At 45.4% G+C, this 19,455-nt stretch overlaps 1 protein-coding gene across 1 annotated transcript in view; it reads right to left on the reverse strand.

Annotated features, from left to right (window-relative positions):
• LTN1 (listerin E3 ubiquitin protein ligase 1) overlaps positions 1-18,657 on the reverse strand; it is a 67,436-nt gene extending 48,779 nt beyond the window's left edge. Inside the window, exons 1-10 of the mRNA XM_069945186.1 lie at positions 18,519-18,657; positions 17,719-17,922; positions 16,610-16,708; positions 14,896-15,126; positions 8,060-8,112; positions 7,069-7,249; positions 6,775-6,948; positions 5,914-6,104; positions 5,128-5,275; positions 1,459-2,211 (exon numbers count right to left, since the gene is read on the reverse strand). Of these exons, the coding sequence (XP_069801287.1) occupies positions 1,459-2,211; positions 5,128-5,275; positions 5,914-6,104; positions 6,775-6,948; positions 7,069-7,249; positions 8,060-8,112; positions 14,896-15,126; positions 16,610-16,708; positions 17,719-17,922; positions 18,519-18,560 (2,076 nt within the window). The 5' untranslated portion in view covers positions 18,561-18,657. The remainder of the gene's footprint in view (positions 1-1,458; positions 2,212-5,127; positions 5,276-5,913; positions 6,105-6,774; positions 6,949-7,068; positions 7,250-8,059; positions 8,113-14,895; positions 15,127-16,609; positions 16,709-17,718; positions 17,923-18,518) is intronic.
• Between the last annotated feature and the right edge of the window lie 798 nt (positions 18,658-19,455).

The raw sequence follows: 19,455 nt of genomic DNA on the forward strand, positions 1-19,455 counted from the left end.
TTCTAACTGAATAGGGCTCATGTACATAACTTCCTTGGGGCAATTCTACAGCAACCCGAACATCTGGCGTCAGCACGTGAAAGATTCAAGCTCTGCATGGTGACAGGTGACGGGAGTCCGCTGCATTCATCACAGATCATTCTCCCCATATATCTGCATATATGTGCAGCAGCCATCAGTCAGGGGTTATACCACCGTATATTATGAGTGGCTTGGGTAAATAACCTTGTTGAATAATGAAGAATGATATATAGTAGCAAACTACCAGAGAGATTGTTGCAGGTAATATTTTTGTGAGAGTTTTGTGCGAGAAATACGCAGCGATACGGTACGTGTGAAGGCACCCTAAAGAGACAAACGAGAAAATTTATCATCAAGGGTTTTGCGCCTATTTTTCAGTGAATAATTGGATTTTTCACCCATTTTTGGGTATTCCGTATTTTTTAGATGCGACTTTTTTTTAATCTGGCCGTTTTGAGTATTCACCCAAAAGTTCGTATAATCCGGGATTAGCACCCAATTTCTCATTTGTAACTTTAAAAAAAGTCACACAAACAGGTGCAGGCTTACGTCTGGCCAGTACCAGGTAAATATAATTGCGCAATTTTTTCATATTTGCGACTTTTTACTTAAGATACATTTACTATGGCAGTGCTACATTTTAAAGGGAACCAATCACACTAAAATTGGCCATAAAGCTAAGGAAACGTGCTGGTACATCAGCCAGCAGGCTTCCTAAACATCCCCCTGTACCCTCCGTCCCATGTACATACAGCCCGCAAAGTTAGTTTAATAGTCTCTCGCGCTCTATGTAAATTACCATGCAAGTTGTCACGGTGGGCGGGTGGCTGGTCAAGTAGTCACGGCTGCACTGCGCATGCGCAGCATAGTAGAGACTTCGGCGTGGCCGACGTGCAATGCCATGGCCCCCCCCCCCCCCCCGAGTAAAGTCACCAGGCGCCGCTTACCAACACGCCCAGAGGGGCGTGATTACGCTGAAGCAGGCCCAGGACCCAGTGACTACTTGAAGAAGCCCCCGCCCACCGTGACTACTTGCATGGTAATTTACATAGAGCGCGGGAGACTAATAAACTAAGTTTGCGGGCTGTATGTACATGGGACGGAGGGTACAGGGGGATGTTTAGGAAGCCTGCTGGCTGATGTACCAGCACGTTTCCTTAGCTTTATGGCCAATTTTAGTGTGATTGGTTCCCTTTAATGAATCAGTCACAAGATATTGGAACAAAATACACACCAATCTCTATTAGAATAGTTGCACACATTAGACTCCTTAATAAAATGTCCCCCAAAGTGCTGCACCCACACTCAGTCCCTGGTGGAGGTCACACAGAACAACGGCATCATAAGGATATGAAATCATTTAGTGAGATGTATGTAGTTATATAAAAGGGGCATACTTATACTTTTGTAAACTGGACAAATCATGCTATTTATTACCTTCACCAAACTGTCCAAAAGCAGTTTTCTCTCCGAAACCTCTGGACAACAATTCAGAACACTATACAAGATGTCTACCAAGAAGTCGGCATCTTCCTGGGTGCTTTCTTGTAGCCACATGGTTAATCTCTGATGCAAGAACTGTACTGCTGGGTTTCCAGCATTCAGACTTGAGTCGTCTTTACTGCTTTGTTCTAGAAGCACATGGAATACCCTGAGAGAGGAGAAGGCGCTGAGGAGAGCCGCCAGGAACCTCAGGTGACGGGTGGATCCTTGTTCCGCTATGTACACCATGCTCAGCTCTGCTAGCTTACACACCAAGTCCTGCAGACGCTCCTTTCTCATGTCATTCAGACCTCGGTCCTCGTAATTTGTATGGGAGACTGGAGAATCCACAGGCTGAACGGCATCCTTCCCATTATCCTCTTCATCTGTAAATCGGATTTTGGCTTTTTTCTTTTTCGTTGCCTTCAGGGAACAACTGGGGTTCTGCATGACTTGTAGAAGTCCTGAAACTCCAGCCAGTTCCCGCTCCCGGGCCTCTATGACGTCCACATGAGTGACGCAAACCTGCTCCAAACTCTCCCAGAAGGCCGACAAGACGGCAGAATACGTCTGGGAAAGGTCCGCTCCCAGCTCTTGGCTCCCTGCTGCCTTCGTCTCCCAAGAATGGACGGTCTCCTCCACCAGGCCAAACAGTGGGCTGCTCTGAAGCTTTGGATCTTTCAACGAGGAATCGATAAGAGGGATAAACTGAGGAAGAAAAATTATTTGAAAAGTCAGGTATATCTATAGAAAGTAAAACCTGAAAATATTAGCTATAGTTGTGTTCCTTACCCTTCCCTTGCCAAGGTACCCCTATGCCAATACATGACGGTGAAGCTTGGGGAGCATATGATCATACACAAGAACATTGCAAAGACCTGTCAAAGCGACCTGCGTGTAGTACAGGGGGAGGGAGGCTAAACAGCTCATTGAAATAAACATGTTTGGCTGAGCTTTCTGTGTGGGACTCTGTGAGGCTGTAGCCACAGACATTGCAGTGGTCTGGTGCTCAGCTATTACATGTCTGTGCTTATACTCATAGTGCAACACAGCATGTCTTAGAGGGGTTATCTCAAGATGACAACTTATAACCCATCCAAAGGAAAGGTGATAAAGAGTCTTATTGGTAGAAGAATCCCCACTTATCAGAAGAATGGGAGTCCCGAATTCCCCTGCTTGACATAGAGTGTCAGTCTTTTTCTTTTTTTTTTTATGCAGAAATCAATAGTCCAGGCGATTTTAAGAAACTTTGCAGTTGGGTTTATTAGGCAAATATGCCATTATCTGCATTCACAAAGACTCTCCCCAGGTCCCCCCCTCCCTCCTCTCTTTCCTTCACTGCTCATTATCAGGAAATCTCCACTCTTTTACATCAGTCGAGCCCTGTGTAACCTATGGAGAGGGGGGAGGAGGGAGATTAGTTGGCAGCATAGAACAAAGGATTACACAGTGGGAGCTGTGTGAAAGCCGGTATTCAGAGGTCAGAGAGGTCAGTGCTGACTTCAGAGGAGATAGTCCGGTGATGTAGCTGTAAATTAACTCTTTGTTGTCCTTTTTTGGTGCCTCATCTCCCTCCACCCCTTCCCTCTCCATAGAAAACCATAAAGACAGGGGGGAGAGCTTCAAACTGCTTTTTAATGATAAAAATGCATTTTTCGGCTAATAAACCCAATTACAAAGTGTCTTAAAATCACCTGTACTATTGATTTCTTAAAAAAAAAAAAACTAAAAATTAAACGAAAGTGACACTTTAGGTGATTGGCGACTATGCGGCCACTCCATTCAGCAGTCCCGTAGGGATTGAGGAGAGAAGCAGTCTGCATCCTCAACCAATGCTGAATTCAAAAAGGAGTTCTTAGGACCCCTATTCTCGTGACTTGTGGGGGTCTCAGGATCTGACCATCATCACTCCAGCAAGTACGCTCTATATTATTGTATTTTTCTAGTTTCTAAGTAGCAGGCACAGGACGAGACTGAACACCAAACATGACATCACCACTTGGCTGCATATCCATACAAAGGATAACATTTCAGTCCAATGAAGTTGTGATACCCTTCCTCCCCCCCATATGTCCACACATACTATAATACACAGATCATTTCATCAGATTTCATTTCATCAGATTTTGACCACCAAAATATTTACTACATATTATGAAATTATTGCTGGCTGAAACAACACCCTACCCCAGAGCCTAGACCCTCAACACCCATGAAACACAATCTCTGGCACACATTCTATCTGTATGTATTAGTAGCCAAACACTTACATATAGCCCTAAAACGCCAGTTTTACCAGCAGGATATCTGGACGATATCCCTTTAAACACGGCTCATTGAACCGCATGCATCGGAATACACTATAAACAGCACTGTGCATGCAAGGAAGCGCCTGATCATCCGTATTATATATCTGACGGATATATTTATCATGGCATCAGCTAGGAATTGTGCAAGTACATCTTCCAAACAAGAGGAGAACATAACACCCTCCACACTCCGCCTAAGCATTACTGACAGTCTAATCACTGCAAGTGACATAAACAACTATTAAAGGGTTATCCAGGATAGGAAAAACATGTCCGCGTTCTTCCAGAAACAGCGCCTTTCCTGTCCTCAGTTTGGGTGTGGGGTTTTGCAGCTGAATTGTAATGGAGACAAGAGTGGTGCTGTTTCAGGAAGAAAGTAGCTGTGTTTTTTTCTAATCTTGGATAACCCCCTTTAAGGAATCTTACAGGTATAGGATGCAGCCCTACTATTTGAATGATTTAGCAGGAAAGACCTTTGAACGCCTTATGGGTCACTGGACCACGCCTTTAATTTATATAATTGCTACGGACCTGCCCGGCACACCGGAGCTGCGGCCAGTGGAGGTGACAGCAGGGGCAGGCATCAGCGGCGGGGACAGGGGGTCCGGGCGGGTCCGCTGCTGTAATTGAGGCCCTGGTCTCAGGGAGGAAGTAGGCCTGAGACCGGGGCCTACTTCCTCCCTGAGACCAGGGCCTCTATTACAGTGGCGGACCCGCCCGGAACGCCGGACATACAAGTGACAGCAGGGGCAGCATCGGCGGTGATGGGGATAGCCCTGGTACTACTTCACTATCATCTGCGTATAGTATAAGCAGATGATGGTGAAGTAGTACCAGGGAATATGTGGCTCCAGGATTAGGTGCAGTGGCAGGCTTATCATCGGCGGCGATGGGGATAGCCCTGGTACTACTCCCCCATCATCTGCTCATACCATGAGCAGATGATGGGGGAGAAGTACAGTGTATATGTTTGCATACAGACCTTGATTCCATTGATCTTGAGCCATTGATTCTATAGAGTGTCCAGCAGGGGCGCACTATATATAGAAGTCAATAGTACTCATTGAATTCTATATATAGTGCGCCCCGTGCTGGACATTCCATTGGAATTACACCTGATTCGTGATGTCACGGTATTTCAGAGAATTTGAAGTCTCCATGATCTACTAAATTAAGGGAAATAGCAGTATATGTGCATTTCCCATAATTAATGTACATTAGGAATTTGTTTAACTTTCCATAAGTAATAACATAATAAAAAATACTTTTGGCTGGAGTTGTCTTAACTTTAACAAGAAGTAATAAGGTGGCGCACCTGGTCAATAATGAGTGACTGTCGGATCTTGGCACGCTCCTCACCGTCACCTATGTTTTCCTGCATGGTGAAGCGCAGACATTCAGTATAAGCGCTCAAGATGGCAGAACATTCTGAGGGGCTGGAAACGGCTCGGTCACTGGACAGACTGGAAATAGGAAATGGTGAGATTAGTTTGATGTTTTATTCGTTACAATGAAGATAAGTAATTTCAGTGAGATTCAGATGCATGCAGGGACTCAAAGATATATATTTCCATATGAGTTTGTTATACCCTGTGAGGATAGCAAGCTGATCGCTGTTGGCCAGAGCACCGGAATCCCCACTGATCCCAGCAATGTGGATGTAATTACCAGCAATAAACTGTGTGCTGGGGCCGATCCACTTATTCTCTATGGGGCCACTGATCGCTTCTAAGGTCAAAACTCTGGCAGCCCTACAGAGAATGAATGGAGTGCCATCTGTGGTGGTCATACAAGGAGATTGGGGGCTGACTACCGGGACCCCACCATTGCCCAGCGATCAGCTTGTTTTCTCCTTTCCTATGAATAGGGGTCATCAATGGTAACAGTGTGCAAACAGTGTACAGCATGACTCCTGTCCTCAGCTTGGGTGTCAGCTTTGCAGATCAGTTGCATTGAAGTGAATGAAGCAGAACTGTATGTAATACCACACACAACCTAAGGACAAGGGTGGTGCTATTTTGCAACAAAGTAGCTGTGTTTTCTCCAATCCTGGATAACCCAGTTACACCTTTGTGTGCAGCAACATGACTACAGAACATACCCCTGGATTAAAGAGTCAAACAAAGTGTTGTAGAAGTCCGTCCGTGGCTGAGTTGTTTCACTGGGGACTTTGCTTATAAATGGCAGCAGATTGGGGAAGATTATAGTAGCCAGTCCTCTTCCTCCTTCTCTCAGCACTGTCCACAGCTTGGGTAGGACCCCCTTTTTGGCATTTACATGATCCCAGCAGTTCTGGATTTAATATAGACAAGAAGCAATTGATATTATTGCTGTAGTAACATACATACACAGTGATCAGTACTGGGGTCTGCACTGAGACCATTACTACCCAGCCCATCTGGTGAGGTAGCACTTCATAACTCCCTCTGCATCTGCAGATAACAATACAGTAGGTACAATATAGAATGTCTTATCCCTAATGGATGACCTGGATCCCCAAAAGTGCAGTGGTAGAAGAGGGGAAGACTATGTCCTTATGAATCACCATATGGCAAGTCTACAATGGAGAAGGACTGGGCTGTATTTCCAGGTAAATTACAGCAATAGCCTCCCCCCCTCCTGCTGTGTTGTCCCATCTGGTGCTCAGAACAGCCATAATGTGTCCGAGCACAGGAGAGCACTCAGCGTCCACCAATGGGCCTGTATGTGCCAATGGAGAACAGCAAGAGAGGAGCATGGCCACTTGCTCCTCCATGCTCGGCCATATAATAAGATGGGATCACCGCTCTGAGCAATAAGCACAGCAAAGGTACAAAGCCCTCTATAAGATCATTGTGGGACACATCAGGGAACTTGTATGGGTTTATATGGCATAAAGCGGCTTCATGCTACTATAAAGTGGCCGACCCCTTTATGTAACTCTGGTTTAAATAATAGACAGTGAGTCTCCTAGCCAGCTCACCTCTATAGTGGTCAGTGTGTAGAGGACGGACTCCCAGAGTGCCGGGCACACCACAGCATCGCTGTCATCTATACTCAGCAGCACGGCCAGGCACACGCGAGACGCTTCAGCGTTTATGAGGGATGGCAGAAACTGGCAGAAAGCAGATACCAGCTCGAAGAAAGCCGAACGAATCTACGGGACAAAAAACGTGTTACATATAGAGACATTCAGAGCGGGCACAATACTTCTTGCACCATTATGTCTGTGACAATAACATAATATATAACATACTAAGTAAACCTAACTTCTTACACTTGGTGTCTGGTGTTTGTTGTACTTCCAGAACTTGCTCTGGGCCAGCAGATGCCCCAGTCTGTCTTGTAGGGAACTATATTCACTGCTTGGTAACATTGAGAGGAGACGTTTCAGTGCCAGCAATGAACAGGTGACAACCCTGAAGTACTTAGCTTCTCTCTCCTCAGGGGGAACAGTCCTGGAAAAAAATCAGAAAAAATTATATGAAATGAGATATCTGCTATATCAGCTATTGTAATATGTTGTGGCTGAACAGAAAAATGTGCCTGGCTGTGCCAAACTCAGATCTGTGATTTTAAAGGGATTATAAAGGATTAGGTAAAAAAAAAACAGCTACTTTCTTGCAAAAAGAGCACCCCCACTTGTCCTCAGGTTGTGTGTGGTATTACAATTCAGCTCCATTCACTTAAAGGAGAAGACCGGTGAAAATTTTTATTAAAGTATTGTGTTGCCCCCCAAAAGCTATACAAATCCCCAATATACACTTATTACGGGAAATTGCTTTTTTCCCTGCACTTACTACTGCATCAAGGCTTCACTTCCTGAATAACATGGTGATGTCACGACCCGACTCCCAGAGCTGTGCGGCTAGAGCTGCTGGAGAGGATGATGGCAGAGGGATGCGCAGTGTCCTGTGTCCCTCAGTGTCCCTCTGCCATAATCCTCTCCAGCAGCCACAGCCCACACAGCTCTGGGAGTCGGGTCATGACATCACCATGTTATTCAGAAAGTGACATCACCATGTTATCCAGGAAGTGAAGCAGTGATGCAGTAGTAATTACAGGGGAAAAAGCACTTTATTTCCCGTAATAATTGTATAATGGTAATTTGCCGAACTAAAAATTTTCGCCGGACTTCTCCTTTAAGTGGCTATGTTTTCCTAAACCTGGACAGCTGCTTAAAAAAAAGTGTAATATGATCAATAGATTTTTTAACTAGCGAAAGTTTTAACACAAAAGGGGAAAAACAGTAATAAAATAAAACTTACTGCGGATCACTTAGAGAGTCAGGAGTTTCTTTCAGAAGGTGATCGAGCAAAACCTGATAATGTAAAAAAGCAGAGTAAATAAGACAAAGACGGCTAACAACTGAAAGGAACAGAGAGCTACTAGACATGTCTATAAGGGGGGGATCTGAAGCAGGTGGGCGGTCACTGCACCTCTGATAGAAGGCTATAATTCACAGCAATATCACAACTGGACTGGCTGATTGGTGAAGAATTGCTTCATTATACAGGTAAGAAACAGAGAAGAAACACCCTGCAGCCATTGCTGGAGGAACACAAGCTGGTGGGGGCAGCGTAATGGTCTGGGGAATGTACTCACAACCATTCATCCATGTGGAGGCGCTCTTACCCCATCCATCCTTGAGATCTCATATACCCTACATGCTGATTGTCTTTCCTTTCTGTCTTCTCAGGAAGAGGAGCAATAGTCAAGCAATGAGCAAGGTAAAGAGGGGAGGTGGGAATAACACTTTAAACCTAATTGAGCATCTGTGTAGCCATCTTTATAGATCCTCCCCTGGACCCTCTAGCAGCTGCGGGGGGCTTTGTAGTCAGCATTGCCCCTGTGATAATGTTTCAGGAACTTATAGAGTCATTCCTGGCCTGTCTAGCCGCTGTCTGTGCTGCACATGGAGGTTACTTTTTACTTTAGATGGTGGTCATAATACTGTGACTAAACTAGATAGATAGATAGATAGATAGATAGATAGATAGATAGATAGATAGATGAAGAGAAGAAGCAGCACTGCCTAATGTCGTATTGGTGGTGCCAGCGGATCTTGATCCAGACCAAAGATCGTAATAAGTATATATGCAGAGAATCCACAGCACTCCAGCGTAGTGAAAAAGCTCAACAAGCTGTGTTTATTCAGTCAATTCATAGTGCAACTCTCCAAGCGCAACATTTCAGTGACTCTCTGTCACCATTGAAAATCACGCTTGAAAATGGTGACAGAGTCCCTGAAACGTTGCGCTTGCAGTGTTGCACTATGAGATGACTGAATAAACACAGCTTGTTGAGCTTTTTCACTACGCTAGATAGCTATGGATTCTCTGCATAGACAGATAGATAGAAGATAGATAGATAGATAGATAGATAGATAGATAGATGATAGATAGATAGATAGATAGATAGATAGATAGATAGATAGATAGATAGATAAAGGGATAAATAGGTAGCATGGATGGATAAAGAGATATCAGATAGACAGGTGTATAAACAGATGCTGGAAGACATCATACCCCTAATTTCGGAGTATGCCTCGGAGTGGTCGGTGACTACACAGCGTCAGCACTGAGGACTAGATGTATAACATGATAATGCCCTATGATATCCCCGCACTGTTCTGTCCCCATAGAGTGCAAACACAACAAAGTCCTTCACCAATGGCGGTGTCTGGTATTAGGCTCATGTTCCACTAACAAAACACAGCAATCGCTGAACTCAGGGAGACCAGCGACAAAAAAAATCTAATGGAGTACTCACTGAAGAGTCTCCATTGATACATTGCCCCCTATAAATTTAAATATGCAAAAGAGGGGTCTGTGGAGTCTTAGTTACGAGTCTCAAAACACGGGAATAGCCAGAAATCCCTCCATGGGAGGAAAGCCTATTGCCAAGGGGGGACTCCCAGTGGGGAGATCACCAAACCACCCTGATACGTAGCCCCTTAAGTCACACTCGGTTGCAAGTATTGGAACATAATCTTTATTAGTTGCATATATTCATAATCAACATTTTGGTTGTTACGTAATGTTTATAACAGGGATGAGGAACCTTTGGCCCTCCAGCTGTTGCAAAACTACAATTCCCATCACGTCTGGACAGCCAAAGCTTCGCTTTGGCTGTCCAGGCATGATGGGATTTGTAGTTTTGCAACAGCTAGAGGGCAGAAGGTTCCACACCCCAGGTTTATAGGGTCTGTCTCTTCTTCACATCACAATCACCATGCTTCTCTATAGGAACCCCTCCCCCTTCAAAAAAGTAAAATTAAAAAAAAAAAAAATGAAAACTAAAAAGTCACATCAAACACTAAGGAAAGAACACTCATCTTAGTATCTCTGGAGCTTTTGGAGGTAGCTGAAATCCTTCTCACCCCGACCTCATCTGGAGAGTCCGGAGATCCAATGCACATTAGATAGTCACTTGGATAAGAAGGTTTGGCCGCATGTGTTCTGTGTATGGAGTCTCTGGGGCCCAGGAGCAATGTGATAAAGGAGACCTCCCTCCCACAGCTGTCTACTAAACCAACCCAATGCAATATTATAAGCAGGTTACTGGGGTCAGCCCTATTCACCTGGATGTGGAAAAACTAATACCAGACGCAGATGAAGTAATGCATAAGCTGTTGCAGCAAAAAAGCGGAACATTAATGGCGATTTCTTTTTCTAATTTCCCAGTTTCCTATCTATATTATAATATAATCCTGAAATCCTGCAGTTTTCATTCTCACCACTAGGTCTAAAACTAAGCTGAGACTTCCTGTTCTGTCTGTGGTGATAAGAGGTGGGTGCTGTAAAGCGATCCGTATAGGATTACAGCGTCATGTGACATTAGTAGACATATAGCATCAGTCCTGTATAACATAACAGTAGCTTCAAAGGTCACAGATTATGCTCAGTAATGATTCACATTCATCTCAACGGGACAGCTCCTGTCTATTGTCCTCTATATTCATAGGGCTTGCTGTAAAGCACATCACTAAATGCTGTGAAAAACAGCTCAGGTAAGATGGCTACTCCTAAACCAATATAGGAAATAAATATATATTAAAAAAAAAAAAAAAATTATATATATATATATATATATATATATATATATATATATATATATAAAATTTGAATCAGAAAGAAGAAACTGATTTAAAAAAAAAAAAAAAATAGAACATGTTGTAGTATCTGGCTCATCAGTAAGAGAAAATCTAGGCGATACAATCCCCATTAAGCATCAGGCGCCATAGAGGCACTAGACCGTGGTGGATGTATACAGCTGGCAGGGTACACTGTCCTGTTTGTCCCTCAGATCTTTCACCATAACGGTTAATGCCCTGTATCACACATGAATTATTGGGAATAACAAATCTTATCATCTCATCCAAGTCACAGAAATCCTCTAAAAGCAAAAAGTTCAGTCGAACAATCCGGGGATCAGATCAGATACAGAGAACGTCTTGGGTCTAAACAGGAAGTTGTCAAGATGTTCTAGAACATGAAATACTCGGACGTAACCCAAACAAGAAAGAGTTCATGTTACGATGTCTGAGGAACCCACACGCTGTAACCAGCAGGGACTGGAGCGAAGCCACATGGGGGGGGGGGGACGCCTCCCCACCCTCGCTGTACAGCAGATTATTGTGTTTCCATTCTCAAGCATCTGATCTATAGGTGGCCAAACCACAGCAGATGGCGGGATCGGGACCTTGTGTAATAACTGGCTTAGATAGGTTTTACATTTTATTCCTTAAAGATGAAGATGTACCTGGAGGGGAAAAAGCAGATGTGTACGTTTCATTAAGACCAATATTAAGGTTCCAGGAAACACTACGGCTACACGAGTGATGAATGATGATGGTGAAGGCAGGAGTACTCAGGAGTGTTTATCTTTAAAGGGGAACTCTGGATAAGAAAAACTCTCTATTAAAAGTACATTAAAAGTTATATAGATGTGTCTATACAATGTATTACTGTATCTGTACAGTTCTGCCACACTGGTAGCTGATAGAAATCCAGAAAGTAAAGAAAAATTGCATCTGTGCAAATCCACATTGTCTCCTGCTCCTTCTGCTATCCCCCCTTAGGAGACAAATCTTCCATGTCTCTGTCTCACATTGTGTGTGTTTGCTGAGCACAGGCTAATGATGCAGACAGGGGGCAGGGTGTGATGTCACAGGAGGCTTGGCTGGATAACCCAATCCCCTGAGTTATTCACCATCTCTGACCGGCCAGAAGCAGCTGCTGCACTAATTTTACTGATTGTAATGGGTGGGGGACTGTGATGATCACATGAGGGAAAGCATATCATTCTGGGAAATGCCAAACCAGGAAGAACAGAAACACAAAACAGATGGATTTTCATTTTTTTTTAACCTCTACCTGGAGTTCCCCTTTAAGGTATCTACAATACAACATTACCATCTAGGGCTCTGTTCACATAGAACAAAAAACACAACACAGAGCTGGATTCATCACATGACAGACAATAGCGCCCAATGGACTTATAACTGTGTCTATCAGGTCCCATCATGGGGTTAACTGTATTGCCGGAACTAGAGTGTAGAGTCTGCAACAGAGGCAACTGACACAGATAGAAATAGGGCTGGGAGATTTGATTAATTCATCCTTAGGAGACTCATGATTTGATTTTTTTTCAAAAATTGCAACTAATTTTCAAAAAAAAATAAATAAAAAAAATTGGGGATCCTGTGCGGAAGATGGCGGTGCAATAGGCGATGAGACATAAATGAAGTGTCCTGCTCTTTCACCCTTTCTGTGCTGCAGGACACTTATGCTGCAGGGTTAAAGAGCAGGACACTTCATTTATGTCTCATAGGCTCCTGCATGCCGACCTCCGCTCTGAGGCTGCCCACAAGTATTAAAAAGTGTGGGACTCCAATGGACGGCAATGCAAAGTGTGAAAACCTACTCAGTTTCATATATATATATATATATATATATATGTCCCTGGCACGCCTTCTACACCTATATAACTACACCATTCGTCTATAGCAGAGATCAGCGAGCCTTGAGTATGCTTGGCTCGAACTTGGGCGTTCAGCATTTGATTACCAGTGACTGAATAAGTTGGATGCAGCCCTAAGGAGTCCTGGAAAACATGGACACAGATTCGCTTATCTCTAGTCTATATGTAATAAAAAAAAAATTGGAAGGTTCTGGTTGGGGTCCAACTTTTTAAAGCCCAGTGATTTTTATAAGGCATCCTACTGTCTGTTATGGCCCACCAGCACATCGGTGTTATATGGTGCCATAGTTGAACAGGTGCACTGATGTCCCATACTATTCAATTGGTTTCTTTCTCCCATCTCCACTCTCTAATCTAAATGTATAACCTCCTCTTCTCCCTGAAACTATCTTTAACACTGACAGAAAGGAAGCGAAAAAGCGAGAGCCAGCAAAAGCATCAACAGTGTGCTGTCAGATGTGTCAGAAGCTGCAGGACAGCCATCTATGTGATGGGAGTCATTCAGACTCTACAGCAACAGTAGCCCCTTTTTAATTAGGAATATTTAGAAAGTTGTAAAGGTGTACATAGCCTTTATCTTCCCCACTGTATACAAAGCAATGGCTCCTGTATACTACCCATGCATCAGCCGCTAGTAAATGCTGAAAGCACGCCAACATCTAGACTACAGAATCCACCTGCTCTGGAGACGGTCCTGGACCAAGTCATAATGTAGACAAGAAATCTTTCATCTCCTTCCCTCAAACCTCATAGAAAGGTTGGAGAGCTCCGATACAGAGAGGACTCCTGCCAGCGCAAGGAGCCAAGAACCGAGGACACTGCAGACTCCGTTAAACATCTGCGATTCTGTTCATAAAAGAAGCCATAAAACTGTGTACAATGTATCCAAAATATCCCCGAGGGACCAAACTGACTTATAACAGTGTCTGTAATGGTTCTGTTAATGTTTCCATAGTGGGTGGCAAAAACAGGCCAACAGGCTGCTCTTACCATCAACACTAATGGAAACCCTGATGGAGGTTTATAACGCAGATGTGCACAGAGCCTTTCACGTCTTAGAAAAATCACAGCTACTTTCTTGTAAAAACAGCACCACCCCTGTCCTCAGGTTGTTTTTGGAATTGCAATTCACCTCCATTCAGTTCAAAACCCTCACCCAAACTGAGGACAAGAGAGGAAGAAAGGTACATGTTTTTGTAAGCCTGGAAAACCCCTAGTGACCACTAATATGCCTTTTTACTGACCTATAAAGTGGGCCTTATTCTGATACATACGCCTTTTTACTAACCTATTAGAATAAGTGAATGCCGCACTCCTGTGTCTGACAGCTGGATTCCCACTGTAAGTACCTGAAGCAGAGAATTGTCCCCTTCAGGTGGTTTAACCCATTAAATGCTGCTTTCAACCCCTCCTCCCAAGATAAAATCACAGTTTATGACAGTTTCTCCTCCACACAAAATAAATTGTTACATAAAACATAAAAAAACCTGAACTTGTTTGGTATTGTCACATCCGTAACGACCTGAGCTATAAAATGCTACTAAAAATTCATACCGCCCGGTTCATGCCAAAATTGCTTTTTTTCTATTAACCCTCCAAAAAAGGGTTCAGAAAAATCAATCAATAAGTTTTACGAACCTGAAAATAAAAGCAATAAAAAGGCCGGTGACCAAGGGGTTAAACATGCCTCCCCATAGCTGATTTTGGCAAAAGAAACCACAACCAGAATGTCAGTCCCTCATACAGAGCAGCTCTCCATCCTAGCTCAATGAGAGGGTACCCCCCCCCCCCCCCTATGATAACTTTATATCACCCACTTCCCGATGTGGCGAGCAGAGATGGCCGGGCTGTTTCCCATAATCCTGGCCATCCGTTTTGTAGCCATGACTGTCTGAGATGGGAATATGTCTTTCATGTACGGTCCTTAAAAGTTAAATGTAATGTGAAACACGTGTGAAAACACACTGTAATCTCCGAAATTTTTGGCGTCCTTACAGAACTCTCTCCTCCTCAATATCCCCTTTCTCGATTTCTGTATTGTAACACAAGATTACGACACAGGAATGTTGTTATTGCCGCCTGTTTACACCCAGAGACCTCGGACAGGACACAAACTCACATTGAGAACTTCGTCTTTGCAGAACGCCAGGGCTTCCGGCTGTTTGTGCGGAGGGAAAGCGGCTTCAAAGGCGGCTCTGGCGGAGCTGGCTGCGGGGGAGTGGGGGTCACACTGGGCCATGAGCCAGAACCCCATGAGGTGTTTTAAATGAGGGGCTAAATATTTCTTCACTTTAAGGATCAGCTGCTCGAAGGCTTGTTGGGTCGCTTCCCGCACTCTACGATCATGATCCTGGAAAAGAAGAATATCATATATGAAGGCTGAATTATAGAACCGGCTCTGCTGCATGTGACAAACTCAGCTCTGCTTTTTCTATAACATCTGTAGCACACAACATGGTCTTGAAACAACTGCTGGATCACATGTAGCTCATGGCTTGGAGGTATTAGCTACGTAAATGTATATGTTAAAGCGTAACTGTCATTTCAGGGTCATTTTTCTGAAAACATTAAATATCAACAGTACAAGCGATTTTAAGAAACTCTGTAATAGGTTTTATGTACTAAAAGAGTTTCCTTCTGTAGTGAAAAAGCAATCTCCCTGCCTCCCCCCTCACATCAGATGAAGCAGGATTTCTGTCTCCATTATGTGGCTATGGAGAGGGGAGGGGCTGTTAGGAGTGACTGAGCACGGAGCAGTCCTGCACAGCACAACACCCTGCAATCTTCTCTCAGTAAGTTCATAGATAAGCACTGACCTTTCTGACACCTGAATTTAGCGTTTTAGGTGCCCAGAGAGTCTACAAACAGCTGACCTTCATGTCACCTCTTCCTGCTCCCTCATCTCCCTCAGCCCCTCCCCCCTTCATAGGCTTACAATGGAGAGAGCAGAACCCGTCATCACTGGCTTCTCTGTAATGAAGACGTGTTTGCCTGATAACGCACAGATAAGAAGTCAGGGGGGGAGGCTGGGAGATTGCTTCTTGAGTACAGAAGGAGGCTTTTTTGGCTGATGAAACCTATTACAGAGTTTCTTAAAATCGCTTATACTACTGATTTCTGCAATAAAAAAAAACATGACAGTTACACTTTAAAGGGGAATTCCCATCTGAAACAGTTATCCCCTATTTACAGTATACAGCATGCTGATCAGTAGGGAGCCCCACAGTAATGCTGAAAACTAAGAAAATGCACCGCAATGAGTAGAGACCACCGCACGTGCGCCTCCTGCGCTCTATTAATTCTCCATGGGACTTAATCCCTATAGAGAATAAACATAGAGCTGACCGCATGCGTTGGGCCTCCACCCATTGCAGGATGTTTTCCTTCATAGTCACACCCTGACCAATTAGTGAGTTATACCCCTTTAAGGTCTCTTTGTTAGGACTGGCCAACCATGTGATGTGTATTGCGGCTTCCAGATTTCCCCTTGGGCTATTGGGTTACAACATGCCTAAAGAGAGTGTCTGGCAGCGGCCTTCTCCCCTCTCACGATTCAGAAAACATGCACAATAGTAGACCTGCTGAGTAGGCACCTGTATAGGGGGGTGGGAAGAGATATGTCCTTCCAGACCGCTGTGCTCCCTCCATGGGAATAGGGGAGGAATGGCACAACGCAGAGATCCAAGAGAAGCTGCAGTGGAATTGCTATTTTTTAGGGGATATACTGTAAGTGGGAAATGAGCAGACTCCATCTCCTACAGACAATCTATCCTTGTCTGTACAGTGTGCGGCACAATATAACACTGAGGCTTCAGGTCACAAACCATACTTACCATGGAAACCTTACAGTAGTTCCGAGGCCAATATGGAAGGACACCTCTCACAACCTCCATGTCTCTCTCCTTGCACATTGCACCAAACTCTTGCATTGCCTGCAACAGTGAAGTATCATTATAGTATTTTCTTTTATACACAGATGGAGAGTGATAATACATGCATAGATCCCTAGAGATCTGTACGTGGGAGCGGAGGCAGAAGGCGACCGGGCCACGCGGGAGCGGAGGCAGAAGGCGACCGGGCCACGCGGGAGCGGAGGCAGAAGGCGACCGGGCCACGCGGGAGCGGAGGCAGAAGGCGACCGGGCCACGCGGGAGCGGAGGCAGAAGGCGACCGGGCCACGCGGGAGCGGAGGCAGAAGGCGACCGGGCCACGCGGGAGCGGAGGCAGAAGGCGACCGGGCCACGCGGGAGCGGAGGCAGAAGGCGACCGGGCCACGCGGGAGCGGAGGCAGAAGGCGACCGGGCCACGCGGGAGCGGAGGCAGAAGGCGGCCGGGCCACGCGGGAGCGGAGGCAGAAGGCGGCCGGGCCACGCGGGAGCGGAGGCAGAAGGCGACCGGGCCACGCGGGAGCGGAGGCAGAAGGCGACCGGGCCACGCGGGAGCGGAGGCAGAAGGCGTCCGACACAGGAATCTCTGCTCTACTCAGGGTTTCCCACTCAAGAACAGAAACCTTCTTCTGCTGAGCAGGCCATTGGCCACACTGCCACTGATCCAATGCTAAACATTGTATACCTCCTGCCTAGTTTGCAAGGCAGGTGTACGCCTGTGGCTTGGCGGCAGTACGGACAATGGCCTGCCCAGAAGGAGGAGCTTTCTGTTCTTGAGTGGGAATCACCGGTTAGGATTCCCTGCTTCTATACAGCATAAAGCGCTTCTTCTTGCTGCGCATCCAGAGTTGGGGATTTCCAATGTGATCTGATAATTTGTCATGCTGCTGGGGCTATAGGAAACATAACAGAGCTGTACACTTCCCTGTAGCCAGGCAGCATGATAAATTACCAATTTACACTGGACAAACCCTTCACACCGCTCGGTCCTGAAGCAGCCATCCAGAATGGAGAGTGTTCTAGAACAGAGGAATGAGTGCACTTCGTGTCCTTACTTTTAGCTTTGTGGTGACGTCCCGTTTGGAGAGCTTCCGCAGGACCATTCGGAAATCTGCATCGACAAGGTTATCGATCTCCTCGGCCCCCTGCACAGCAGGGACATAGCCCAGGTCACTCTGCGCTGTGCCAAACCCAATAAATCCGGGGACTGTGCCGCTTTCCTTAGCCAGTAACTCTGCGGCCCGTCCGCTGCTCGACGGCTGCAAAACAAAAGAAATGACAGAGGTAATGGACTGTATTGCGTTATACTGAATGGTGGGACTACAAGACTTCACGTGATGTCTATGACATATGGATGGGGGCTGCTATGGTGAGACACCCCTTTAACCTGTTAATGTACCTATATGTCGAGTGTCAGGAACTGGTGTGTGGTGTGGCTGTTGCGGAACTACAATCCCCATCATGCCAACCAAAGCTTTAACTGATCAGGCATGATGGGATTTGTAGTTCTGCAACAGCTGGAGGGCACAGGTTACCTATCCCTGCTCTATGCCAATGACTCTCCAACCTGTGGCTTCAAATAGCTTACAAAACTACAACTCCCATCATGCCCTAACAGCCATATGATGTAAGGGCATGCTGGGAGTTGTAGTTTTATTACTGCTAGAGAGCTAGAGGTAGTGGGACACCGCTGTATAGGATATAGCAATGATGAGTGAGAATGAAAAGTGCTCCACTCACCTATAGGGGGCGCTACAATGTACCTAAGGTGCCCAGCAGGCCCGGAGCCGGCAGCCGGCACACACTTCACAGTCACTCCCTCCATACTTTCCCCGGAGCTCTCTGCAGGACTCACCCGGACATTTCCCTTCGTCCTCTGCTTATTCTTTCCCCCCATTCTCCGCTCGCACAGTGCCGGCTTCTCACGCTGACCCTCGGCTGCTGTGTCGCCGGATCGGCGATCGATTACTTCTTGGGAAGCTTTTCAGTGCGTCATCTCTCCTGCCAGCACGCTGCCCTGCTTCCGCCCTCACTCTATCGACTCGATCGGCGCTCGGCTTCCACAGTAATGTCTGAGCGCTTCTCAGGAGAGCCTCGCTCTATCTAGTCTAAAACTACAATTCCCATCATGCCTGGGAAGACAACGCTAAGCTTTGGCTGTCCAGGCATGATGGTAATTGTGGTTTTGAAAAAGCTGGAGGGCCACATCCCTGCTCTAGTCTCATATATTATTACAGGAACAGAGAAACAGTGTGTAGGATTAGTGACTGAGAGCTGCCAGAGTGTAGGAAGTGATAGTATTACTTTATTATACTATAGTAATGTCAATTTGAAGGGGTTATCCCAGACATAAAACTTAAAGTGTCACTGTCATTTAATTATTTTTTTTTTCCAGAAATCAATAGTACAAGAAACTTTGTAATTGGGTTTATTAGCCGAAAAATACATTTTTTTATCATGAAAAAAGCAGTTTGAAGCTCTCCCCCCTGTCTTCATGGTTTTCTATGAAGCGGGGAGGGGTGGAGGGAGATGAGGCACCAAAACAGGACAACAAAGAGTTAATTTACAGCTACATCACCTGGCTATGTCCTCTGAAGTCAGCACTGACCTCTCTGACCTCTGAATAACGGCTTTCACGCAGTTCCCGCTGTGTAATCCTTTATTCTCTGCTTTCTGCTGGCGTCTAATCTCCCCCCTCCCTTCTCCATAGAACAGACAGGGCTCCACTGATGTAAAAGAGTTGAGATTTCCTGATAATGAGCAGTGGATGAGAGAGAGGAGGGCGGTCCTGG

This window comes from Dendropsophus ebraccatus, chromosome 11 (genome assembly GCF_027789765.1).
Source record: "Dendropsophus ebraccatus isolate aDenEbr1 chromosome 11, aDenEbr1.pat, whole genome shotgun sequence".
Classification (NCBI taxonomy): domain Eukaryota; kingdom Metazoa; phylum Chordata; class Amphibia; order Anura; family Hylidae; genus Dendropsophus; species Dendropsophus ebraccatus.